Here is a 27820-nt window from a genome sequence, read left to right as displayed (position 1 = left end):
AGTTAGGGAGGGGACTTAGCTACATAACCCTAGTTGGACTTGGCCTGCTCATCAAAGACTTCAGTTAACTAGAAAAGCCCACATTTCTGCTTCACCTAGACTTTACACACAGATGCTAAGCCCATTAACAAGTGATCACCAACAATATGGGCTAACACAACAAAGAACTATCCAATCAACCTAAGTTTTAATAAAACCAATAAAACTTAATGTAAGCCCAAATAAAAGTCTAACACAACAAACCATAGTCGCTTCCAATTTTTCCTCCATGGTCCAACGTTTAAAACCTTCATCAAGCCTAGTTGCAAAAATAATTACAACACCTCTTACATCAGTAACTCGAGTTTGTTGCCAACAATCATGAACAAATGGACATCTAACACATGTAGCATAATCTTTGGAACACTTTGACACAAGAGACATTGAGTACCAATAGGAACATGTTTGAGAGTCAATTGGAAACTAGTTAAAAGGCAGTTGGAAACAAGTTCTCCATGAAAAAAAAAATCACCTTAGGAGGAGTTTTCAGCTGCCATAAATTCCTCCAAAAGCCTAAGTTTGCTTCTTGAGATCAGTTCTCTTTAAGTTCACAAAACCCCCCATCCATCCAATAAACTTATGTTTACTAAGTCGTTTCCAACTCACCCAATAAATACCCTGTTAGACTTTTATTTGGGCTTACATTAACTTTTATTAGTTTTATTAAAACTTGGGTTGATTGGATAATTTTTTGCTGTGTTAGCTCATATTGTTAGTGATCAATAATTGATGGGCTTAGCATTTGTGTGTGTAAAGTCTAGGTGAAGCAGAAGTATGGGCTTTTCTAGTTAACTGAAATCTTTGATGAGCAGGCTCAGTCCAACTAGAATTATGTAGCTAAGTATCCTCCCTAACTCAATAAATACATATTGTCTCATCACAATTGTATACCTTTTGATAATCAAATAATTAAAAATTGTTTCTGATTTAGAGATTTAGGGAGGAAGACTTAGCTGATAGTATTACTATCAAATTGTGGTAATTTCTATGGATCAATCAGGTACGCATACTTAATTATTATATATTATTATTGTGTTCTATATTGTTATCTACAATGTGTTGTTTAATAAACATGTTGTAAATATGAGCACTTTATAATCTTTTGTTCCTTTGGATTAGTGGGAGTTTCTTATTCTATCATTTGAGATTACATTTATATTATTGATGTTATGAACTACTTGGTTTGATATGTGGGCCAATAATTTTTTGGCTAATTAGAATTTTTGCCCCTTGAACTTTGACATATACCAAATCATGCCCCCTAAACTTTTAAGGTCGTTAAAAATACCCCCTGAACTATTGAGATATTTGGATTTAAGGACTTTTTTTCAATTTTAGTACAAAAGTCTAACATGGATGAAAGTTCAAGGGGCATAAGTTAGTACATGTCAAAGTTCGAGGGGCGTGATTTAGTAGATATCAAAGTCTGCGGAGCATGGTTTAGTACATAAACAATCACTGAAATAGTGAAATTGAATGAAATTAGACAAAATTCCTTAAATCCAACAATCTCAATAGTTAAGGGGGTATTTTTAACGACCTTAAAAGTTTAGGGGGCATGATTTGGTACATGTCAAAATTCAGGGGGCAAAAATCCTAATTAGCCTAATTTTTTATTATTGGATGTTTATACTTTCAATTATGCTTTGTTATATTCTCGAGAATGATTGAATTGAAAGCATGTAGTTCATATCTTGTTGTGATTATTGTCCTTTAAGTTTAATTGCTTAATGACAATGATATTTTATTGGCTTAATTTTTTAAGCATATTTTTCTAGTTAACTGAAACCTTTGATGAGCAGCCCAGTCCAACTAGGATTATGTAGCTAAGTCTCCTCCATAACTCTATAGATATATATTATTCCATCATAATTGTATACCTTTTGATAATCGGATAAATAAAAACTGCTTCTGATTTAAAGATCTAGAGAGAAAGACTTAGTTGATAGTATTGCACTATCAAAGTGTGCTAATTGCTATGGATCAATCAGGTACGCATACCTAATTAGGGTAAATACCATTTTGGACCCTGTCTTTTATAAAAGTTATCAATTGGACCCTCTATTTTGTTAAATGACAAAATGGATCCTATATTTTTCAAAATGGTAATAATAGGACTCTAAGCTTAATTTTCAACCATTCTATTTTTTAATATAACCAACTTTAAGACAATTTCTAACACTAATAGATACAAAAAAAAAATGTAACCAGTTTTGTCATAAAATCTCTAGATCAAATTATTATTAAGTTTTATTTTAACAAAAAATCAGTTTAGTGTCCTATTTGTATAATTTTAGAAAATACAGGGTCCATTTTGTCATTTAACAAAACAGAAGGTCCAATTAGTAACTTTTGCAAAATACGGGGTCCAAAATAATATTTACCTTACATATTTATTATATATTATTATTGTGTTCTATATTATATAAAAATTGATCTTGTGTTTATTATTAATTTTTCTAACATACCCTTCTTCTAAGAAGATTGTGTCTTTTACCAGAATTTCCTCATTAACGGCTCAGTGTCCTTACACATCTCAACAAGGAGAAGGAACACATTATGGGCACATTCATGGCATAGGCAAGAAGAGCTGGAATATTTCAAATTAAACAAATTATATATTTAAGAAAATAGAGATAAATAGTCTCATAGTTTCATTTTTGATTTGGGAGAGGATATTTGTTAAGCTTGGAATTTGTAATGATCTTAAATTAAAATATAAATCTTTAATTTGTTCAATGCTTCTGACTGACAATTAATTAAGAGAATTGTGTTGAATGATAATTTTGGATCGGATCATTGGTATTGGTTTAAAGAGACTTCAAGGGTTTATTCGGTGAAGAGTGCTTACAAGAGTCTCTAGGTGCTTCATGGTAGGTGGTCGAAAGATAACAATTCGGGCCTTTGGATGGTATTATGGGAACTCAAAAATTTCTCCCGAGGTTAAAGACTTACTCTGGAGGGCATGTTCTGGGTGTTTACCAACACTGACCTAGTTAAAAGGTTGGGCATGTTGATGTGGTCGTCATTTTCCCGGTGTGCCAAGGTGTGAATGAATCAATCCTCTACATTTTGGTTGAGTATCATTTATCCAAAGCTTGTTGGTAGCGGGTTGATGGGGCTATTTGCAACCTTTCAAACACAGATCTTTCAAGATGGTTTTATCAATTGGTCATCGGATTTTCGAAGACTTTGGTTTGTTATTTTGCGATGATTTTTTCGTCTCTTTAGAAAGCAAGAAATGGGCTTGTTTGGCAAAGTAAAAAATATGTTGCAAATGAGGTGGTGGTTGTTGCATTGTCTTACTTTAATCAATGGAAGATTGCTCACAAAATTTCTGCAAACACAATAGATTCTAGTACTTGTGTATTCGGGTGGAGCATTAGTCGGTTTGCAGTATTGATATGATTAAAGTCAATGTAGATGCCTCTGTCACTTCTGGAGTTTTTTATTTCGGGATCGGAGGGCTGGCCCGTGATCATCATAGAGCTGTCCTTTATCATTGGTCTAAATAATTATCTAGTCGTGTCTTTCCTCTTTTGGCGGAGGCAATTGGATTGAAGGAAGCTTTGAGCTGGATCAAAGAATGGGGCCTAGATCAAGTTGTTGTTGAGTCAAATTGTAAAAGCATCATTTATGCTCTGTATAGTTCGGCTCCTTTATTATGTCTTTTTGGTTTAGTTATTTTTGATTGTCATACTTTAATATCTGATCTTAACAATGTTTTTTATGTTTTTGTTAAACGATCTACAAACAAAGCAGCCAATTGTTTGGCGACTGCCACTTGTTCCTCCTCGGGTTGTGGCTATAGTGAGAGGATCGTCCCTATTTCTTTTCAAGCTATTTTAATGGATAATTTGTGCAATCATAAATAAGATGCATCTCTTTCTGTCAAAAACGACATAAATCCTTTCAACAAAAAAAAACCATAAATATAAATATGACAATAAGAGGTTGACATATTATTCTATTTATTATTTTTTTTTTTTAACAATATTATTCTTACTATCAGCATAATTTTTTTTAATAATTACATAAAACATTAATTTTTGTAAAAAAAAAATTATATTTTTACTTTTAAAGTTTTTTTTTTACATTTTTACAGTATTCTATAAAAATACAAGAAAATCACATGAAATTAACAAGAAAATAACGTCAAAACAACATTAAAATAACACAAAAAAATAATATACAAATAACAAATTAACAATAAAATAATAAGAAAAAAATACAACATAAAAATACACCAAAAGATCATATTTAAATAAAATCTTAAAAACTGTAAAAATATTGAAAACTCCGTAAAGACCGTACTTTTGTTATTTTTGTGTTTTTTTTAAATTATTCCTTTTTTTAACAATATTTTTTTTTTTATTTTAAACTGTCTGAATTATGCATGATGTGGTGTCACCTCCATTTGTTTGTTTCTTGACAAGTTAGGAAATTTACTCATATATCTATGCTATATTAAATGTGGTTATATAAAAAAGTAATATTTTTTTTAAAAAAAATATTATAATTTAAATTTAAACTCACTACACATATCTCTTATTTTTTATCTTATATTAAATGTATATATATAACATAAAGTTATTTTTTTTTAATATTTCAATTCAAATTTAAATTCACTGCACATTTAAAAAAAATATCTTTCAATATTATATTTTTTACCAAAAAAAAAATATATTTCTACTATTATTATTTAGAAAGAAATAAAAAAAAGTGTTGATATTTCAAAAATAATAAAAAGTATGATAAAATTAAAAGTATTACGGTAATTAAACTAAAATTAAAAATAACAACAAATTTTGAATAGTATTATTTTTTTTATTTTTATAAATAACACTAAAAGTAAATATTATTTCGTAAAAAATAATTTTGTATATTGAATAACACACACAAAAAAATACTAATTATACAACTAAAAACATATATAGCCCAAATACAAACTAACAATATAACTAAATATACGTACAATATTAACCTAATATATAGAGAAATTATTCTATGTACTATTTTTTTAACTTTTTTTTTTAAATTTACAGTTTGGGTTGCTCTTGTGATTGCTCTTGTAGTTTCTATGTGGGTTACTATGTGGATTTTGGTTGTGATTTAGGTTGCTTTGTTGGTTGCTATTTGGGTTGCTTGTAAAAATGCAAAAAATAAAATAAAAACTCATATATTATATGTATAGAGAAATAATAATAAATATTTTAGTAAAAAACTAATATACCTAAATCATAAAATTTACTATATATAACTGAATGTAGTTATTTTTTTTTTTTATCAAGAACTTAATCTAGCTATTAGATGAAGGAAAATTTGGTTTAGTGTATTTAAATGTAAAGTATGGTCTTTTTAATATACTATTCAATCAGAAATAGAATACTTACAAGTACTTTTAATATTTTTTCCTCCCAAAAATATTCTTACATTTCAAATAAGCCTCTCTCTCTCTAACTCTCTCACTCTAACCCCCAAAGCCCCAAAATCCATAAGCTTAACCACCCCGAAACTCTTGAAATCCCTACACATTACTGGAGTTCTCAATTCGCTCGTTTTCTAGTTTTTTAAGGTGTCGCGAAACATCGCTGAATGTCGATAAATGTCTCTAATTCACATTACTAAACACATCGCAAGATGTCGTGAAATCACACTCAAGTTTTCAAGATGATTAGCGATGTTCAGCAATATGTTGTGCATTTTTTAGTCTCAAATCACAAATACATCGTTAATATCATCGCCAAATATCGCTAGTCATTGCTAAACTTCATCCTTAACTTCAGATTTGGTCTATCATTGCAAATACATCGCTAAATATTACAAAAAATTGGAAAACCAGAAGAAAAATGCAAAAAAACGAGAGAGGTCGTGAGAGAAGATGACGGCAGGGGCTTGCGATCAGGGTTCTGGGCCTGTGTGTTTGATGACAGGAGTTTTGGGTCGGGGTTCAACGTCGGAGAATGAGAGAGTTAGAGAGAAAAAAAAAATTGAAATGTAAAAAAAAAATTGAAAGAAAAAAATATAAAAAGTATAAATATACTATTTCTAATTGAGTGATATATTAAAACACTATATTTTACATTTAAAGTCAAATTTCCCTAATAAAATGTTGGGTTTTGTGCCCTAAATAAAACTCATTTTCAATATAATCAGATTTAGTTATTAATAAAGATCAGAAATAACATTCTATGTTGCATGGTTCACATGATTTATTTCATGATTATATATATAATGTATGAATTCTATTTAAGTCCAGAACATATGAATTTGTTAATGATTATAGTGTTGTCAGCACAGTGGAATATAATCTTAATTATATGTTCGAAAGTTTATTCCCTGATTTGTCAGTTCACTGGATTTAGACTGACATGATAATCAGCGATAGGTATTCTTACACCTTGGATAAGTGTTATGTCCTTTCCAGGGCATTGGCAAAGTTTACCAGTATCGGATGTATGGAGTATACATCGGAAGGGACCGATATTGAACTTTGATTAGATATATTAAAATTTACCGTAATATCTATTCAATTCAATATCACCCGTTGATCCTAGATCAAATAATCTTAATCCTGATATGGTTAGGTTCGATCTCAAGAGTATTATACATGTTCTTTGATTTGTTAGTTAAGCCTAATTTTGGGTCAGGATGATACGTACATTTTGGAAACATGATAGTATAATTGAGTGGGAGCATTAACATAAATATGGAGTCTATAACTTCTATAGGAATTTAGAAGTGAAACGATGATATCCTTCGAGCTTGGCTAAACAGAGATAAATGGTGGAGATCTCATTTCACTTCGCTGAAATATCATTTATACGGAGCTAAGTGTTTTAAGGATAAAATACATTGAAGGTGTAACGGTAACTTAGTGCCTATTCAATGTAGATCATCTATTAGAGGGTCATTGATCAAATTAGGATTATAACAATGGATAACTAATAGCGTATCTATATCGTGGAACATATAGAGCGTTCTATATGACTGAGAGTGCAATTCCAAGTTCTAAGTGTGGATTCAATAAGGAATTAATAAGTTAGGGAATTTACTTGGTAAATTCGGTTCGACTTATTGGAAGCTTGGTTAATATAGGTCCATGGTCCCCATACTAGTTGAGACCATACTGCTTGTAAGACTCAGTTAATTGATTTTGATTAATCCATTATAATTCTAAAGTTAGACTATGTCTACTTTATGAATTTTCACTAAGCAAGGGCGAAATTGTAAAGAAAAGAGATTCTAGGTTTATTTATTAATTAAGGGACTTTATATGTCCAATTAATGAATATATTAAATGACAATATTATATAATAATTATTTTTTAGTTATTAAATAATTAGAATTGGCATTTAAATGGTTAAATTAGAAAATTAGCATTTTTGAGAAAATAGGATTGAAAAATAACAAAATGGGAAAGTTACAAAGTGAGGCCCAATTTCCTTATATGGTCGGCCACTATGCAAGCCTTTTACCATTTATTTTTCCATTATTTTAATGCCATACAATTCTAACATAAACCTAGTTGGCATTCTATAAATAGAAAGTGTTGGCTTCAGGAAACTATGACTTGCACATTGTTTCTTTCAGAGAAAGCCATTGCCGCCCTTCTCTCTCTCTCTCTCTTTTCCTCTCTTCAATTTCGAAATAGCCTTGAGTGATAGAGTAGTGCCCACACACATCAAGTGGTATCTCAATCATAGTGTGTAAGACTGTGAAGAATCCAAACAACAAGAAGGAGAATCAGCATCAAAGGAAGGAGAGAAAGAGATCCAGATCGAGATCTTGATAATGCTCTGCTACAGAAAGGAATCAAGGGCTAGAGATCTGAATGGAAGGAGTCATTATATTCCGCTGCACCCAATGTAAGGTTTACTAAACTTTATATGTGTTTATTACATTGTTTTAGAGTTCATATTAGGATGTTAATGAAACATACTTGGTAGTAAATCTAGATCCTGGTAAAATATTTCCAACATAAAATTACTAAAAGAAATGCTAAAGGGCACCAATAGTGTCTAGCACCCTCCTATGTGTCAATATCGCTATTGGTCCAACTAAGTATCGGGTCCCATATAATTTAATATAAGGCTAATTAATAATGTTTTCCCCTGAACTTTGACATGTACTAAATCGTGCCCCCTGAACTTTTTTGGCCGTTAAAAATTCTCTCTAAACTATTGAGATTGTTAAATTTAAGGACTTTTGTCTAATTTTAGTAAAAAAATTCTAACATAGATGAAAGTTTCCTATATTTGGTTAGATTTTTAATATTTTAATGTTGGCTAAGTGAAAGTAGTGGGCTTTAGTTTGGCTGGCAAGAAAAACCTAATAAAAATGTGATTTTCACTTTCCAATTAGGAATGTCAATTTGGGCTATTTTCGCGGGCCGGGCCGGGCCCCCGGCCCGACGGGCCGACCGTGGCCCGAATTATTCGGGCTCTTATCGGGCTTCTGGCCCGGCCCGGCCCGGCCCGGTATATATTATTTCGGGTCGGGCCCGGCCCGGCCCGGTTTTAAATATTAAAAAAAAAAACCTAAACCGATATGCCCGAAACTATCTCTACTCTTTGCCTCATCTGCTATTTAGAGGAGACTGAAGCTCCACCTTCATTTCTCCCTTTCTCCGCCGCCTCTCTTTCTCTCCTCTCCCTTCCCTGGTAATCTCTTCTCTTCTCTCTTTCTTGTTTCAGATCACTCATTGATTTTATGCTTTTTATTCTGCTTACCTTTCATTGATTTACTACTCAGTTTTATTTCAAACAAAGCAAAAAAAGCTTGCTCTTTGATTATTCTGTTGACATGTTTTCGATCGGTTTAGTTTAAGATCTGGATTTTTTTTTCTCTTTTTTATGGATCTGTTTGAAATTAGAGTCTGGGTTTAGTTTCTGATTAGTATTAGTTCAGTTTTAATGATTATTGGCTAACAAATTGTGGTTTAATTTCTATTTTATTTTTAACCGAAGCAAATTTAATTAAAATTAAACTCATCAACGTATTATTATTTAAAATGATATTTATTCATTAATTAACTAATTAATTGAATCCCGGTACATGTATTTGCTATATATATAAATATAATTAATTCTGGAATTTTCACCTATAACTCGATCCCATTTCTTCTAGAAAAAAGAAAAACTTATATAAATTGATGGTAGAATGTGTATATATATAATATATATTGATTACACGTGTAGTCTGAATCTCATGCATGTATATATATATAATACTAGTACATAATATTTATGATTATATTATGGGTTATATGTAAAGTGATTATGTTCACGAGAATGATGATATAGTGTTCTAGTGGGACTAGGTATTTAAATTCTCACGTGAAAACGTGTCCTGTAAGAAAGGCCCAACTTGCCGCTAATCCTAGTGCAACTGCAAGCCCTTCGGTTTCTTTTAATTTTGATCCTGATTTAGCAAGGACCAAATTGGCTCAAATGATCGTTAAGCACGAATATCCCTTGTCTATGGTTGAGCATAGCGGGTTTATAGAATATTCAAGCACTTTATGTCCCATGTTTCAAATGGTGTCAAGGAATACAATTAGGTCAGACATTATGAAAATGTATAAAACTGAGAAAGAAAAGTGCAGGCAAAATTTGGAAAAAAGTAGGAGCAGAATAGCCATAACCAGTGACATGTGGACTGCAAATCATCAGAAGAGGGGATATATGGCTGTAACAGCTCATTTTATTGATGATTCTTGGAGCTTACACAGTCAGATATTGAGTTTTAAGTATGTTCCGTGTCCTCACGATGCTCCAGCACTACTTGAGGCCTTAAGATCTTGTCTTAATGATTGGAAAATAGAAGACAAGATCAGTACAGTGACTCTCGATAACTGTACTGCCAATGATTCCATGATTGATCTTTTGAAAGGACAATTTGAGCCTGACAGTTTTATTTTGAAGGGAAAGTTGCTACATGTGCGTTGTTGTGCACATATTTTAAATCTAATTGTCAAAGAAGGCTTATCTGTCATTGGTGATAGTGTTGACAAAATTCGAGACAGTGTTGCTTATTGGTCGGGCACACCAAAAATACATGAAAAATTTGAAGACACTGCTCGTCAACTTGGAGTACCATACACCAAAAAAATATCACTTGATTGTGTAACGAGGTGGAATTCAACTTTTCTAATGCTTAGCACAGCTTTATCCTACAAGACAGTATTTGAACGTGCAAGGCTGCGGGAGTTGCGTTTGAGGTGTGCCCCTTCAGAAATTGATTGGCAAAATGCTCAACAATTGTGTGATAAGTTAGAGTTGTTTCATGAAGTAACCGAATTAATTTCTGGAACAAAGTACCCTACCGCCAATATTTTTTTCCAAAAATATGTGAAATTAAGACCAACATTGAATCATGGATGTTATCAGAGGTGCCTTTTATTAAGGACATGGCAACTCAAATGATGTCCAAGTTCCAGAAATATTGGCGAGAGATTCACGGGCTTATGTGTGTGGCGGTTGTTTTAGACCCGAGGTACAAGTTCATGTTGCTCGAATACTATTTCCCTGTAATTTATGGAGATGAGCAATATGTAACTGAAATTGCGAAGGTTCGTGAGCTTTGTTGCGAGCTACTAGAGGAGTACGGGTCTAAGTTTCCTCATTTGAGAGAAAGAAGGGTTCAAGAAGAAAATGTATCAACATCGTCTTCAACACGCCGATTGGATGCCCTTTCTAACTTTGATAGATTTGTTAGAGCTTCCTATCGAGTAGAGAATATGAAGTCTGAACTGGATTTATATTTAGAGGAGAACTTGATACCTAGGACTGAAGAGTCATTTGATATATGCAACTATTGGAAGGTGACGGGCCTCAAATACCCTTTGTTGAGTATGATTGCCAAGGATGTATTTGCTGTGCCTGTTAGCACTGTTGCTTCGGAATCTACATTCAGCACTGGTGGTAGGCACGTGAGTTCACATCGATCGAGACTTCATCCTTCTACATTAGAAGCATTAGTATGTACACAAAATTGGTTGAAGACTGACAAAAAAGGTAGATATTATTTAACAATTGTAAATATATATTTATATACATTTTTTTATTTCTTAATTAGAATTAATATTTATTTTATTTTTTTTAACAGCAACAGTGAATGATGAAGATAATGATGTTGATCCAACAATGGTAATTAGTTAAGTTTTTGTAATTTATCAAATAAATTATTTATTTTTATTATTAATACTTTTTTCTGTTTTTATTTTTTTGCAGGAGCCTTACGTAGTTGATCTTGATGATTAGAGAGTACATTGTTCTTTTTAGTATATGAGTGAGGACATGGATGAGAACAAATTGTAGTGTTTAGTACTTATGGTTACTAGTTATTATATTTGAGTTTATGGTTGGTAGTTATTATTGATGTATTAAACATTGTTAGTAACAAAAGTACAATCTCAAACTTTCCTCTATTATGCATAATTGAATCACTCATTTATTCATTATAACAAAAATGCAATTATTCATTGAAAACCTTAGTTTCCAACCTTATCTATTATTAAAGTAAAATTGAAAAAAAAACATTACCATCACACCCTTATAATTCTCTTCATTAAAAATAAATTGACTTACATAATTATTATAATATTGTTTTAAAACATAATCAAACAACATAATAGTTCTCCCATTACCCATGACTCAAAACAAGACAAAACCAAAGAAAAAAGAAATCCCTTTTAATAAGGCATGTCATATTGTAATAGTATAATAGTTATAACTAACCACTTCCTAATAATAATAATAATAATTTTTAGAAAGAAAATAAAAAAAAAAGAGGACAAATAATAATAATAATCAATGGTGGGTTTTGATGCATTATCTATTTTCTCATCAAATTTTCTCTCTCTAAAATAACATAATATATAAAAAAGGTGTCTATAATGAATTGTCTCAACCACCACCAAAATTAAATACCCAAATGAAACAAAACAAAATAATAAGTATTCTAAAAAAAAAAAAAAAACCGGGTCGGGCCTAACCCGGCCCAATTATCTCGGGCCGGGCTTGACCCGCTAGGCCAAAAGAAGGAATCGGGCCGGGCCGGGCCGGGCCAAAGTGATGTCGGTCCGGGCCGGGTTTGTGGCGGGCCCGGCCCGGCCCGGCCCGACTGACATTCCTATTTCCAATGCTATTGGCAATTGGCAAACACAAACTTTTGCATTTTAAAATTGTTTTTTTTTTTTATATATGAATACTAATGTATATAAAAATATTTAAACTATGAAGTATTTTTCTTATTTTTTTATATACTTTATTTATATGAAAATATATTATCAATTTGTATATAAATTTACTTTTTATAATTATTTATTATTATTAATTTTTTTTTATAAAATTATATGAAAAATAATAAATAAAATTATTTTAAACACTTAGAAAGAAAAAAAAAATATAGAATTATTAGTATTTTATAAAAACAAATAATTATTATTGTAAAAAAAAAAATAATCACATTCCATTCCAATGTCAACCAAACACGGTAATGCTACTTTCCTAAGTTTATCATTCCCTTCATTACTCTCCAAGCAATGTTAAACCTATTCTCATGAAATGAAACGTGCATACCAAACGGCCCTAGGTAAGTAACTATAGGGAATTGCACTTTCTTATTTAATAACTCTTCTTAAGAAGTAGAAGTTTTAATAAGGAAAAGTATATTAAATTTATCTTATAGAAACTGAAAACTATATACACAGTTGCTCTTATATATTTATTTAATAAATAAGCCAGCTACTCTGCTCTTTAATTGAAATGCGTAAAAATGGTACAAAAAATTGTGGTAGCATTGATAACCATCATCCCCTGTGCTAACAAGCAGGGGATCAATGGACTGTTACAATCACAAATGAGCCTACTCTAATCTAGACTAGAGAACAGAAAGAAATTAGTATACAAAGAAGATGGAGATTTGATAAAATCTCCAGAAATTGCTTCAGTGCACTGAGAATAATTTCGATAAGGTATAATACTAAAATTATATACCTTAAGTTGACATTCAAAGTTATACCCCAGTGACATACAAGCTAGCTGCAAATACAATGTCTCGTTTTATGGCGTTAGAAGCAGTTTCCATTTTCTTGTATAGTGCAGAATTACCCATAATTGACGCGGCATTTTTGAATTCACGACATGTTTCATCCAGCCTAACGATGGTCCGCACAATCATACCTTCAGGAACATCTGTAAGTTCGCAGATTTCTGCAAAGGGAGTGCCCTGCCACAATAAAGAAACAGTGATTAATGAAACATTATAGAAGAGGTATGGTCAAGTAAAAAAAAAATGGCAATGTGCTAACCTTTGCCCATTCGTAAACTACTTCTACAAGGCCGAATTTGAGATTTTCTCTGGCATACTCTTCAGGATTTATCTGAAGTTTAAACCCAGCTTGGAGCTCACCAAGTTGTATCGCGGTATTGTACAATCTGGAGTAAACAAAAAACTCAAGTTAGATCTTAATATACAAGATAAAACCCACACGTTCTCGCAAATTATAAAGGCATACCATTCCAGTTACAAATACCATTATCTTATCTTTAGTAGAAAATCATCATCCTAGAATCATTATATATATACAGCCATTTAACTACTGATATACATGCCCAAACAAATTACCCCATTTCTCATATACTGTTTACTATAATAGCGAGGATTTTCCTAAAAAAAACTGCAACTTCACTCAGCAATACTAAAATCATAAATGGCAGCACGGTCTGATAATCCAGGTTTATTGGCAAACAATCATATTTACCAATATTCATGATTCACATTTAATCGAAACTTTCAGGCACCAATATAGATGTGCACGTCAAAGAGTAAAAAAAGTAAGGGAAGCATGACCTTTGTTTGGCCTGAGACAGCTTGGGAGTGAGAGAAGGGTCGGATGCATTCTTCTGCTGAAAAACAAAGGCTGACATTAATGCCACTGCTTCTTCTGGTTCGAGGTCATCTAATTGATTATCGAATAAACACTCTGTAGCTATTAACTCCTCCCCCGAATTCATCTCACATGCAACACGACCTTTTATTTGAACTACAAGGTCGGCGTCAATACAGCCAATTTCCTTCAGTACGTCTATCTGAAAAAACACAAATGACTTATTTAAATGGATTCCTTATTCATTAAACATAAAGCATCTACAAGAAATCAGATAATGCAAAAAAATGTAGACGAACCCGGCCCTGGAAATCTGGCATTTGTTGAAGTGCTTCATCTGACATCTCATACTTCAGTGCTTTAACTTCCTCCTTGTGTTTCTTTATCTCTCTTGCTAACTTAATGTGCTCCTGCAATTTTATACACCCATGACACTTATTCTTTGCCATCTTTTGCAGTAGATTTGTCCATTTGTGATATGCTTGGATAAGATCCATGTCTTTCAACTTCAAATCTGAATGGTATTAATAACGTAAAGGTCAGGTTACATTGTGAGTAAAATCCCAAACTTAAAACGTTTCTCCAATTCTAATAAACTAAAAGACCAAAATAACGAAGTGTTAAACCAAATGAGTAATTTCATTCCACAATAATTTCTTACTTATTCTAGTCTTCAACAAGACATACCTTTCACTGGATCTAATGCTGGAGGATATTTGCCATCAGATTTTTTATCCAACAGCTGTTGAACTGTATTGGAGTAAGCAGTAGTGCTAGCATCTTCAAGAAGCCGGACCTGGTCGATCTTTATTTTGCTATTACATAGGCATAAGAACTCATTGATATCAATGGCTCGAACCTCATAACCCATACCAGCTGCAACACCACTGTATGGTAGCTTTATTTTAATAGCGCCTGATCCTTTGCGAGATGTGGCAGAAGAAAAATACTCTTCTTCCTGAGCGCGTTTTGGTTTTAGCACATAATAACCACCACTTTTTGTATCTTTTAAATCACCACTGACCGAGGGAGTAATATATGGCAAGTCAGGTCTCAGTACTAAAACAATGTGCTGTTTGTTGTAATTGGAAGGTGCTTTTATGACGACCCCGAGCAAGTGATCCTGAGCCTGCCATTATGACAGAATAGAGATTTAGCACCACAACAAAATAGAAATTTAAAAAAAAAAAAAAAAGCATCAACAATGATGGCGGTATAAATTTACACCAATTTGCTTCAGCTATCCCTGGCAGGGAGGACGTGGAATTGTTCAACATTTAATGTAAAAAATAATAGTGGTGCCTCTCACTTTATTGCAACACTACAGAATACGACCAGAATAGAGGGAAAACATGTAAAGGGACTCACTGATTGGGATTTCACGACTACCACTCTTCCAGGAGTAAGAAATTGTTGGGCATTGGTATTTTGCATGACAGCATCTGATATTTTTTGGTCGTAACTCTCAGCTTCTGAGTACATCTCATAATATTCCTCAATGGCCGATTCACATTTTATGCATCTACAGTCAAACAACCATGGTTCACAACCCATCAACAAAATAAAATTTGCCCATTTTGCACAAATTATAATCTTGCCAGTATGATAATGTATAATTGACCTAATAATTTAGTACATGGTCCACATTAAATTGGCACTTGAAAGTCCAAAATGAAGCATTTCATTGACGGGAAAGGAATGGAATTAATTCATTTCTATCTTTTCTATGATTAGAGAGTAAATTATTTCTTTTTTATGACTTTTCTATCATTTTCGTAAAATGGCTATTCTGCCCAAAATGAATAAAAAGGCCATTTCAATGCATAGCTCATATTAATTTTTATATTATATTTCTGTTCCTATTTTTATTCATTTGTACTCATTACTCCCAACCTCAGATGAATTGCTTGCATAACTTGTATATAATAATACCATAAACATAGAGTAGTTCTAAAACATAATAAATCACTTTATCTTCACAAATCACTTGTAGGTATGGCATAAAGTCAGCAATAAATGACTCAAAAACATTTTTTTCCAAATCACCATATAAGAAATCAACTATAATGTTTGCATTTGAGACGCACAACCCTAATAAAAGTTGCAGATAGGACTAATAACTCTAGAGTTGCAAATGACACCTAATCCGTTAATTATTCAACACACATAGCAATAACTACTGTATTTGACTTACTCTATTGCTTTGGTAGGCTGAGCAAGCTTTCGCATTAGAAGTTGTTGCTGTTCTGGTAGTTTCTTTTGAGCGTGAAATTCAGCAAAACTTCTTTTTAACATGTCTTCTACCTGCAGTGATGGACCACCAAAAAAATTGAGACAATCTTGGACCAAGACATGGCCATGAAATTTTCAACATAGTAAATTAACGAAATTATCAATCCTCTATCTAATTTGCTCTAGTCTCTACTTTATACTTGCAACCAAAAATAAGGGGAAAAAACAGTAGGGAGTAAAAGAGAGGAAAAAATAGAGAAGATTACTAGATTAATTAGTAAAGGTCTTAATACATAGTTTGTTTATTTATTTAAGCCCCTTTTTTGGGTTAACTGATAGTTGGGTAAACATGTCTTGATCCATTTATAAGAATTTCTTTCTTAGTTTTTCCAATGGATCGGGGAGAAATTTTATTGTGGGGGGGAAAAGTTAATATAATTATGCACTGTTCTATTTCTAAGGGGTCTTTTGTCACTTAGGAAAATGAGAGGATAAAATAAACTGCATTTTTTCACTAAAACCCAGTGGATATCTTTGTGGATGTTTTGGTAGATAATAATAATAATAAGCAAGTCAGGAAAGACTTCTGCTGTGATGAATACAAAAAAGTACCACAATTTACTTTAACAACACACATAGAAATATCTAATTTTTTTCATTCATAATGGTAATCAATAGGTTATGAAACTTCAGTTTAAATTTCTTTTTAGAAAAATGCAAAATCACTAGAGGATAAGGAATTTTTACTAACTAGCTTCATTAATATTTGCTGACACCATTTAAGTTTTATTTTCATTTTCTTTTTCTTTTTTTATTTCTTTTGAAAAAGAGACAGCAGCTAAAACATCCTTTACCTCCTCCAAAATTTATTGAGAGTCCTCACTAATGGCGGAGGAAAACCTTGGTAACATAGGGATAGACCTACTACAACAATCAAAACTCTACTAGCACAGATAAAAACATAAAAAAGAGAGCTAGTGCAGTAGGTTTTCCCAGTCTCTACACGTCTAGATTCCCAGCAGATAAAATCATAAAAGAAAAATCTACAAAATCTTTTGTTTTATAATTGAGTTTTTGATCTTGATAAGTTACTAGCCAATTACTTCTCGAAAAAATTCTCAAATTCTGCTATCATATTTTTCTCCTTTTCTAAAATAAAAGTTACTTAATAAATTTAAGGTTTTAACCTACTTATTACTCTTACGCTCAAATAAATTCAAATAGATAACTAGATTTTAAGGATGACTACCTGCTTTTATCTTAAATTCTTAATCCAATTTCTTTTCTTTTCTTTTCTTCCTTTTTTTTTTTAATGTCAAGTTCTTTTATCCATTTTTCTTTTATTTCTCGCATCTCGAAAATAACAAGAAGTAAGAATATCACACTACCTTCAATTCTTCAACACGAAGGAGATGTAGGATCATAATATAGGTCAGCCGAAACTGAGATTCCAGCTTAGTTGCACTTCCAACTATAACATGTTTTAAATCCCCCTCTTCTGGGATTTCATCACGACATAATACAGCAACAGTACCAATTTTATCAAGACCTCTTCTCCCTGCACGGCCTGCCATTTGAGTGTACTCTCCAGGTAGTAATGTTCTGAATGCTTTGCCATCAAATTTCCTTAATGTATCAAAAACAACCTGAAAATTATTTAAATCCAAAATGAGAATTTCAAGTATGCAACTATATCAATAGTTAAAAATCCTCAATAAAACGTAGTAGAAACTGCTGATGGCCACATTGCATCTGTTATAATCTTGCACCACTTTAATAATAACAATCGCAAGAATAGATGCATCGTAGTACACAAAACAATAATTACATTTTATATTCCAATGCACACAACAAATCAGGATAACACTTACTGTTCTTGCTGGAGCATTAACCCCCATTGCAAATGTTTCGGTCGAAAATAAAACCTACGAAAAGCACAAATAAAATTATCAACAGCTAAAAAGGCTTAAAAACAAGTGACAATAACATCCCTAAAAACAAAGTTCAGCTCATGTTTACATAAAACTTATCGATCGTCCTCTAGTCCTTTTAAAAACATATACATATATAATCACAGCACTGAAGAAGTATATTTAAGTAATAAATTTACCTTGATTACACCACGGCAGAAAAGCATTTCAACAACTTCCTTGACAATTGGCAGCAATCCTGCATGATGCACACCAATGCCTCTATGAAGAAGATTTTGAACTCTGACAACCTGCATGACAATAAATAATACGTCTACATCTTAAGCCCGAGAACTGTACCCAAAAGGAAAAAAAAAAAATTGCAAGTATGCTACCAATTAGTACACCTGTGGCAAAGTCCTGTCTGATCCCTTGAGACGTGAAAATGCTTTGTCACAGAAAATACGAATCTCGCTTTTCTCAGAACTACTGGTGAGATCAGTTCCGGTCATACTATCAGCTGATTTATCACATCTGTTTTTTGAGAAACAAAATATAACCACCTAGGAACAAGTTAAGAACAGATGTTTAGAAGTCAAACAATATGAATTTCTAATTTCTAAAAGAAAAAAAGTTTCAATTTATTAAAGGGGACAAAATAATAAGAATTGCTGTCCCTGTCCCTGTGTGTAATAAACTAACACCTTTCAACAAATAAATTTATACTTACATAATAATAAGCACTAATTTAAAAGTTACATGCAAAAGATCAGGTAGGACCAAATTTCAACAGTGGACTTAATTTTAGTCTTTTGCTTGAATATTAACAGCACATTAAATCATGTTTAAATAAAAAATGCAAGGCCAATCTTTAGGTTGGAGAAAGCAAAAGTGTTTCACAATGACAAAACTAAATAATATCACGTAAATACTTAAGAAAATCCCTTATTTTCTGGCCATGCTTCTATGTTCGGTTTAAGTTATCTTAAAATTCTTTTGCTAGCATAATCTATGAATTCTTCTACTTATCATATCTAAATTAGAATTAATGAGAATAATATGAGCTCCAAACAAAGTTGCAAAGACATGTTCAAGAAAATTATGCTTCGACTTACAGGTAACAGAGACTTCTTTGAGAGCTTATTGATAAGTGACAAACACAAAGAAGCATCTGATCTCCTTAAACCCCAACTGTTGTAGCCATTGCCATTATTTTGACTCCCACCGCCACTTCCATAGTAGTTTCCAGAACTGTGTGAACCAAAATGTTTATTCTGTTTTCCCCGAGTAACACTTTCACGTTTCTGAGCAAAAGCTGCTGCACCTCCACTGTGTGATCCAGTAGGTCCAGTAGTGCTGCTAATCATATTTTTTCTCTTCAATGTATCTTTAGCAGCTTTCAGTCCCTCAGGCATAAAAATTTCTTTTTCGCATATCTTGTAAAGTTCTCCAGAGTGAAATATGCAGTGTTCCAAAGGAACTGGTCTTTTTGTTGTCCTAAAAGCATAGCAAAACAAAGTAGAAGGCATAAATTTCTAATACATCGTAGAAATACCCACTTTATGCTCAGCGCTTCTAAGGACGAACGAAACAATTGAAAACTTCAAAATTCTCAAGATAGAGTAAAAAACAAATGTATTATAAGAAACACCACTAAGTACTAACCCAGTAACACGGATTTGCTTTTGCTTTGTCCGTCCAATCCAATCCGCAAATTCAACAGTGTTAGGTACCTGCAAATTGGTAGCAAATATTTCATGTTCAAAAGCAGCCACAACAAAGAGTTAAAAGAGGATTGGCCAAATGGAACCGTGCATAGTTTTATAACGTAAGTATCTTCATTGTAGCTTAAGTTTTAACACAAAAAGGTTTTATTGTAGATATATTATAATGGAAGATTGGTAGGCAATAACACATACAGATAACAAAATAATAGAAACAAGACAATAAAGTTAAAGTTGAACTCCTTATGAGTATTTGCTAAAAAAAAACAAATGCAAACAAATGGCTGGTATTCAAGAGACTGTCGACTCTTCCCAAGAAGAAAGGCTCCACTCAATACAAATTCTCCATAATCCTCTCCATTTGCCATACCTTTTTTTTTGGAAAGAATTTTCCATAATCCCGTCTGCCAAACCTAGTCTAATAGACCCTGACAGCCATATTCTCCAACTTATTAAGTTAAGCCTTATGTTATATGTATGGTTACATTTGATAACAATCTAATTATGAAGATGTTATAATATTAATATAACAGGGTGTATTTGAAGGAAGTGAATGTTCAGTGGAGGACCTATGGGAGAAAATCAGATTTTGGACAGCAGCTTGGGTTTTTAAAACTAAACACTTTTGAGGAGTTATCTTTCCTAGACCTGTGTAGAGAGTGCAAAACTTTGATGTATCATGTTTTTTGAGCTTTATTGTAATTTTGTTTTTGCAATGTTTTATGTCTTGTGCTACTTTTGATTGTTACCATGGTTGTCCACCACCACAAATGAGGCTTCTCAATAAATTAGAGTGGGGGTCAGTCTAAGACAAGTGGCCTTTTCTCTTTTTTTCAAAAAAAAATATTAATATTATGTAACTAATGTTTGAAAGAATTACTGAATATAAGTAATGATGTTATATTTATAGTTTTTGTTAGACTTTCAATTAATGTATTATTGAATATTTGTAATTTTCTAAAGTTTCTTTTAAAAAATTTGTATTTCTAGATGAATAGTTATGATAATCATGAATTATCTTAAAATTTCCATCAATATAAAAATTATATGAAAATAGAGTCCTTGCTTACAATGTAAATTTAGTACATAAGTAAAAGTGATTACCGTGGCTGAAAGAAGAACAATGTTAATATGTCTCGGAAGCATGATGATAACTTCTTCCCAAACAACACCTCTTTCAACATCATTAACATAGTGCACCTCATCAAATATAACCTATATCCAAATATGCACAGCAAAAAAATATTAAAAAAAACATTTGTTATGGAAAAGATAATTCTTCTTATTAAAAAGTGGGAAACAAGAAAGCGGGATGGGGGTGGTAAATAACAGTTGAAAAAAAAAAAGAGTAATTTGCGGCAAAACCCCTTCAACTATCAATTTACTTGCAAAAAACCATCCAACCTCATATTTTGGTGGGAAAACCCTCCAAAGTACTGTTTCGTTTATATTTTTAAGGTGTCGTCTATTCAGCCTCGTTAAGTCTTAATTTTGCCCACGTGGCAATGACAGGTCAATAAAAAATTATCCTACGTGGTCATATTTTACAAAATAAAAATTAAAATAAAAACAAAAAATTTAAGAGTAATTTGCGGCAAAACTCCCTCAACTATCAATTTACTTGCAAAAAACCATCCAACCTTAAAGTTTTTTGGATGGTTTTTTGCAAGTAAATTGATAGTTGGGGGAGTTTTGCCGCAAATTACTCTTAAAGTTTTATTTTTATTTTGTAAAATATGGCCACATAGGATAATTTTTTAGTGACTTATCATTGCCACGTGGGCAAAATTAGGAGCTGGACATACGGTATCTTAAAATGTAAACAGAATAGTACTTTGGAGGGTTTTCCCACCAAAATATGAGGTTGGATGGTTTTTTGCAAGTAAATTGATAGTTAAGGGGGTTTTGCCGCAAATTACTCAAAAAAAAATATTGCAGTACAATCCTTTTTTACCCATTCAATGTCACGTATAATATCAGCACCCCGGTACAGCATTGATCTTAATATTTCTGTGGTCATAATAAGACAAGACGCTTCAGGCTTCAAGCTAACATCACCTGTTAGAAGTCCAACATCAAATTTTCCGCAGAAATCCCTATACTTTTGATTGCTTATGGTTTTAATCGGAGCAGTATAGACAGCTCTAGTACAATGCTGCATGATATATAAAAACAAGTTTAATATCATCGAAAAGTATGTATAACTATGGAACAGGTAAAGAATGGAAATAAAGACATAGCTCATTCAACTATCTTGTTTTCCCTATCAGAAATGAACTTGTAATTAAAGCAACTCAAGAATGTATGACATACTTTTGATGCCAATGCAAATGCATACTCTGCAACAACTGTCTTTCCCGCTGACGTATGAGCAGCTACAAACACAGACTCCCCCTTTTCAAGATAATAGATAGCCTGTGGGCATTACATATCAAAAGAGGAAATTGTTATTTAGGCTAAAAACAATAAATTTCAACCACACATTGCACTATTGCAGTGATTAGTCATATGGAGAACAGAGAGAAGCTTAGCCATTGTCATTACAATTCATTTAATGCAAACTTTGATACTTCAACATTTTCAATGACTCAACTACAGCAAAAATAGATCTCCAAACCTTGTCAAGCCTAATATATCATGACAAAGAGATAGAATGGCACAATGGTTAAACTAAAACGTATCAGTTCTTCCACTGAAGTTGTAGACCATAAGTTAACAAAATTTGAGCCAAAAGAAAGAGTTCTGGAGTTGCTTTGTAAACCAGCGCAAGTAATAAATTCTTAGCACAAGCATTAGTAAATGTATGAACTAGTAAAACAAAACTTTATCAACCAATACCTCTTTCTGGAATGTATCCAATTCAAAAGGAAAATCAAGTGCCATGTCAGGAACAAGCTCGTGAAAGCGCTGTGAAATCCATTCACTGCCTCCACTACTAGCCCAGGCCTGTAAATGTATGAACTAGTTAGATTACAGATTAAAATCATGCAGTCAAAGAAGAAAGTCTTGAAATAAATAGATATGGAAGTTTGCTTATAGCAGCTCTCTATGCTAATTGTTACCTCTTTTGGGTGCTCCCCACCAGCCTCACAATTGTCCAATATTTCTGTTGATTCTTCTGCTTTGACTGATAAAATCGCATCCAGTGCAGATAATTCAGTAGTAGAAGCATTCATGGACATATCCCTTTCTGCTTTAGCTTTGGGCTTAGCAGACTCAGCTTCAGCATCAGATTTTACAGGCTCTGCTTCAGCTTCTGAATGAATAGACTCTGTTCCTGGCAAATATAAATTATATAAAGCACTAGATTATCTAAAATAAAGAGTAAAACGAGCAACAGAAAAACAGAACTAGTTTAAATGCAGGTTGATAAACCAACCAATACCAAACCCAAGTTCACAGACCACTACAGCCATAGGTAAAGCAATTTTGAAGTATGAAAAAAGCTCAACTAAATCAAACAAGAATTTTGTCCTGCCATATCAGGTACCATTCCAAGATACTTCACCCAGAATAAAAAGCTCAAATCCAATTCAAATCTGAAATCTCATATTGCTTAAACAAATCACTTCTTTTTTTCATACCTAAACCTTGTAAGCTTAAGAGTGTCTATGATTTGTATTCAAAAAAATAAACATGCAACCTCAAAGAAATAACTAAGTTGCAATTCAAGTTCTTGCAATATGCCAAATACGGCCAAGAAGGCCTGCGCTCATAAAAAATAAGCCACCTTAGTATTATTATTTCAAGCAGCAAAGCTCATCTGTGAATCTTTTTCATGAATTAATAGTTTATGAAGAGAAACAAAAAAAGTGCACATGTGAAACAAGTGAAATGGCATAGCATTTGTACCATCTTCTACAAATTCAGTGATATCCTCTTCCCAAGCCTTTTTGAATAAGTCATCAAACTGTACAGATAATTCAGTCTGCAAATGGCAGCAATACATAAGAAAGAAGACAAAACTTGAGATGAGTAGAGCAACTATATTCTATAAAACTAGCATGTTCTACTATAGAAATATAGATCTAATATATGAACAAGAATACATAGCTGACCTGGTTTTGTTCTGTATTATTTGTCAGAGTTTGATCCTTGCTAACATTCCATGCACAAGGATAAGCCTTCAAAAATGTTCAAACATCAGTAGGTCAGCACTGTTACACTTTCTGTGATGGCATAGTATATGACAAAATAGATAGTATAATGCTTCTTAATCTACACACAAAAATAAAATTAACCTTAAGTTCACCAAGGTCTAATCCTTGCTTAAAGCCCGGAGGAGTAGTCTGAGAAGGGCCACCATTTAGAAGTTCATGAACCCATTCACCATTGGAAGCACCATCAGGTAGAACCCTTTCTAAGGATTGGGAATCATCCAAACCACCTGGACGAAAAGGGCGGTTATTAATGCTTCCTCTTAGAAAATCCTTTGCAGGACCATTCATGCGGGGCAATGAACCAGATTCTTGAGCTTCTACTGTTAACTCTGATACATCCACCTAAAATGAAATAATCCATAAAACAAACTACAAATAAAAATAGACAATAGAGCCCTAGCTGATTTTAATTTTCACGTAAGTTCATCAGAGAATTCATGTTCCAAAGAAGAAGATATTGACCAAAAGTACTGCTAAGGGGCACCAATCATATTCAACACCATAAATTGTCATATCATTATTGGTGTAATTTAATATCAGACTCACAAATTTTTTTTAAGCAATCGGACCCACATATTTTAATTTAATAAGTAACATTGAAAAATTGTAACTATTCATTCATAAGGTACCACTTCCTGTGTGTCTTTAAGGTGCCAAATAACAACACTTATTGTATATTTGTCTAAACACAAGGTCTAAACTACGCTCGTCCATACCTGCACTGAGCCCGGTTCCCATCTTTCTTGCTTTGGACGTCTAAAGGGCAACACCCATGTGGGAATTATCACCTTGCGCGGCAAAGATGGCTCCAACTGTATCTTTGCCCTGTCAAACCAGTCAAAATCCCACTGCCTTCCAGCCTTTTCCGGTGAAAATAATTCAGAGTCCAGCCTTGGCAAGAGATATGTCTCTTCTATATAAGATTTTATTGATACAGGTGTTTCCTTGGGAAAGGCGGGTGGCTGAAAAATTAACATAAAGACATTTTAAGTATATTGGTAGAAATTGAAACAACTCTTTGTTCAAAAAAAAGAAAGAAAAATCTCTGCTCTCCCAAACACACTATAAATCTATGTCATGTTTGGTTAGGCGTAATTGTAATTGTGATTGTAATGGAACCACCATTACAATTATACTTCTAAAAACGTTAAAATGTCTTTACAATGTAACCACCATTATACTATTTAAATGAATAAGGACTACAACTCCACCCTTATTTTATTTCTTTCATCTCCAAAAAAATTCAAACTTAGGATATTATTGTTTTTTGTTAGTACACCACTCATTTTTATTACCATTAGAAAAAAAGAACATAATATCATTCCTATTACGATTCCTATTAGAATCCATTATCATTACTAACACAATTATCGTTCAGTTACACTAAACTAAATGCCATATGAAGGACTAGTAACATAGCTCCAAAAATAACAGGCATCACAAAGTATCATAGGAAATTCTACTATGCAACCAAAAACTTTATGTTTTTCAGCATTTTCGAAATACAGATAATTATAATTCTAATTTTTTACACAAAAATATTCAAACTATTGCACGTTTTTAGACGGTTTAAACTCAATATTTTTTGTACGGTAAATAAAAGCATCAAATTTGTTATTACATATAAACAGTTCAGCTTTTTTAATGCATTGCAAACACCAACAATACAATAAAAACAAATCAAGTAAGAACTATTCAAAGATACGGTTTTAGAAGCCCTAGAGCCAAACAAATAAAAAGAAAAAACATTTCTTTTTTTTTTCATTAATAAATAAACATTGTCAAGAATTGAGAAGTAGAGAAGCTAACCAAGATGAAATCGGGGAGGGACTTGACTGGGTTAGAACGCTCCACAGTAGAGAGAGGCTCGAGTCTGAGATGGCCGCTGTGGCCGGAGAATCCGACCCGATAATTTAGCTCGTTCGCTGCTTTAATCGGGTCCATCCTTCAAAATTGTCGCTTTCCAGATTATTATTTTGTTCTTATTTAAGGTGTTTGGTTTAAGATTTTGGAAACTTTTCGCGGGTTTGGAAAATAAAACGAATGTGTGTATGTTTGGTTACTTAAGTTAGGAAGTAAGGTTTCAACAAGAAAAACAAAAAAAGAAAAAGAGTTAGAAGTAAGGAAGTGCTGTGGCCCCCTCTCACTCTCTCTCTCTTACTTATTTCACAATATGGGAGTAGCCGTATATTTTTCTTTAACGAAGATTAGCTAAGATCTATATCTTTCAGGTTTTATAGTGTTTTTTTTTAATTAAAAAAATATAATAACTTAAACTTAAACGAATTATACATACTAATGATTATCTTTTATATCTTATATTAAATATTATTATATCCTAATCCTATATTAAATATGATTATATAATATAATTATTTTTTTAATATTTTAATTTAAATTTAAACTCAAACACATATTTAAGAAAATATCTTTTTATTATTTTATTTTAACCCAATGCAAAATATTTAAAAAATATATATATATTTCAATCATTATTTTCCTTTTAAACAATAAAATATAAAAAATATTTATATCTTATTATTATAAAAAGTAGTTTAATGGGATGATATTTTTAAAAGAAATTTTTACACCAAAAATACAATTTACATACTTTATTACAAAAAAACTCACACACGGTTGCATCATCATTTTTACCTTTCCTCTTTCTTTTATTACACATATACCACTTGCACATCAATTCCATGCACAGACACGGGTGGCTTCCTATCAACCATCAATCAACTTTCAATCACTTCCCTCTCTTTTTTCCTTTTGTTTTCATTTGATTTTTTATTTCTTTTCAGTTTTTTTTTTTTTTTTGAAAGATTAAGTAACCTCCATTGTTGAAGCATAACTTCCCACAATTCCTCAACATTTTTTTCCCCTCTCATTTTTGTTCTTCCAAAAATTTTCAACTCCCACTAAAGCAATCTCATAACCGTTTCCCTCTTTCCTTTTCTTTCCAATCTCTATTTAAAATGGTTGTGACCCGTTCATCCTCATCTCCTTCACCTGTTCAGAAAAAAAATTCCAAAATGGGATTGAAATCTCTAACTAATAAAGTTAAGGGTAAACGTCCAATTATTGAATAGGAGGATTCTGATTTTGCTCCTCCTTTAACCAAGCGTGGGAGACCACATCCTAAGAAAAAATCAAAGCTCAGTGTGGAAGAGAAAATGGTTGATGAAGTTTCTGGGAAAAAAGCTAGTGTTGCTGCCGATGTTCGAACAGAGGTTGGTTTTCGGTTTCATTTTCGTTTCCCCCTTTTTTGAACATTTTATTGTATTTCCAGTTTCAGCGTTTTTTTTTCTTCTAGTTTGTGAATTTTTAGGGTTTTGATTTTAAAATTTCGTTTGATATTCTTTGATTTTTTAGGTCTTTAATTTTGTTTGATCAATTTTATTTTATTCTTTCCTGGGTTTGGCATTTTAATTTGATTGTTATTACTTTCGTTACAGTTTTTGTTTGTGTTTTAGGTTCTGTATGTGTTTGTAATTTATTGTTAAATATTTTGAAACTTCTGTTTTCGTTTTAGTGTGTGTAATCAGTGGGTTGTAGTTTTCTCTTAGTTTGTTTATAGTTTAATCTGTTTATGTTTGATGTGTTTTGGGATTTTTATTAGGTATAGTTATTTGCTGTTAGTTTTTAGGTATCAATACGATTTCAGATGTTTGCAGTTTATAGTCGTATAGTTGTTTCTGTTTGTGGGTTGTTTTTTAGTTTTGTTATAGTTTTATTATAGTTTGTATACTTATTTATTTGCAATTTATATTTATTGTTGCCATGTTCTGTTATCTTGCAGGTCTGGGATTACAAATTTAGTCCCTCTGATTATTACAGATCTAAATGTGTTTGCACTAG

At 32.3% G+C, this 27820-nt stretch overlaps 2 protein-coding genes across 4 annotated transcripts; one reads left to right on the top strand and one right to left on the bottom strand.

The window, feature by feature from the left end:
- The first annotated feature begins 9422 nt into the window (after positions 1 to 9422).
- On the top strand, positions 9423 to 11634 carry LOC133035043 (zinc finger BED domain-containing protein DAYSLEEPER-like). Its single transcript, XM_061110681.1, has 3 exons — positions 9423 to 11057; positions 11149 to 11189; positions 11274 to 11634. The coding sequence occupies exons 1-3, from the start codon at positions 10421 to 10423 to the stop codon at positions 11301 to 11303; spliced, it is 708 nt and encodes a 235-aa protein (XP_060966664.1). The 5' UTR covers positions 9423 to 10420; the 3' UTR covers positions 11304 to 11634.
- A 1067-nt stretch (positions 11635 to 12701) lies between these two features.
- LOC115719410 (DExH-box ATP-dependent RNA helicase DExH11) lies at positions 12702 to 26140 on the bottom strand. Of its 3 annotated transcripts, none has more exons than XM_061110689.1 (23): positions 25769 to 26140; positions 24676 to 24921; positions 24041 to 24301; positions 23858 to 23923; positions 23652 to 23727; positions 22862 to 23070; positions 22638 to 22745; positions 22113 to 22214; positions 21754 to 21954; positions 20904 to 21014; positions 19741 to 19808; positions 19191 to 19572; positions 18483 to 18638; positions 18276 to 18386; positions 18037 to 18090; positions 17554 to 17811; positions 16128 to 16237; positions 15302 to 15455; positions 14621 to 15062; positions 14233 to 14447; positions 13897 to 14135; positions 13355 to 13481; positions 12702 to 13272 (listed from the first exon to the last, which is right to left on the bottom strand). In XM_061110689.1, the coding sequence occupies exons 1-23, from the start codon at positions 25901 to 25903 to the stop codon at positions 13060 to 13062; spliced, it is 4044 nt and encodes a 1347-aa protein (XP_060966672.1). In that variant the 5' UTR covers positions 25904 to 26140; the 3' UTR covers positions 12702 to 13059. The 3 variants fall into 3 exon arrangements, with proteins under 3 accessions (XP_060966672.1, XP_030504311.2, XP_030504312.2); XM_030648451.2 differs by having other exon boundaries at positions 22862 to 23076; positions 25769 to 26139; XM_030648452.2 differs by lacking the exon at positions 25769 to 26140 and having other exon boundaries at positions 22862 to 23076; positions 24041 to 24288; positions 24676 to 24837.
- Positions 26141 to 27820: the final 1680 nt, after the last annotated feature.

This window comes from Cannabis sativa, chromosome 2 (assembly GCF_029168945.1).
Source record: "Cannabis sativa cultivar Pink pepper isolate KNU-18-1 chromosome 2, ASM2916894v1, whole genome shotgun sequence".
NCBI classification, from domain to species: Eukaryota; Viridiplantae; Streptophyta; class Magnoliopsida; order Rosales; family Cannabaceae; genus Cannabis; species Cannabis sativa.
This window is presented reverse-complemented; position numbering and strand designations above follow the sequence as displayed.

What these genes read in the sequence shown, in the direction of transcription:
- LOC115719410 (XM_030648451.2), bottom strand. Translation starts at nt 25,903, where the DNA reads ATGGACCCGATTAAAGCAGCGAACGAGCTAAATTATCGGGTCGGATTC. An exon ending in CACTGAATTTGTAGAAGATG is followed by an intron (nt 23,077 to 23,651) that starts GTACAAATGCTA and finishes TATATTTGCCAG; the next exon opens with GAACAGAGTCTATTCATTCA. An exon ending in TGGATACATTCCAGAAAGAG is followed by an intron (nt 22,215 to 22,637) that starts GTATTGGTTGAT and finishes TAATGCCCACAG; the next exon opens with GCTATCTATTATCTTGAAAA.
- LOC133035043 (XM_061110681.1), top strand. Translation starts at nt 10,421, where the DNA reads ATGTTATCAGAGGTGCCTTTTATTAAGGACATGGCAACTCAAATGATG. An exon ending in GTTGAAGACTGACAAAAAAG is followed by an intron (nt 11,058 to 11,148) that starts GTAGATATTATT and finishes TTTTTTTAACAG; the next exon opens with CAACAGTGAATGATGAAGAT. An exon ending in ATGATGTTGATCCAACAATG is followed by an intron (nt 11,190 to 11,273) that starts GTAATTAGTTAA and finishes ATTTTTTTGCAG; the next exon opens with GAGCCTTACGTAGTTGATCT.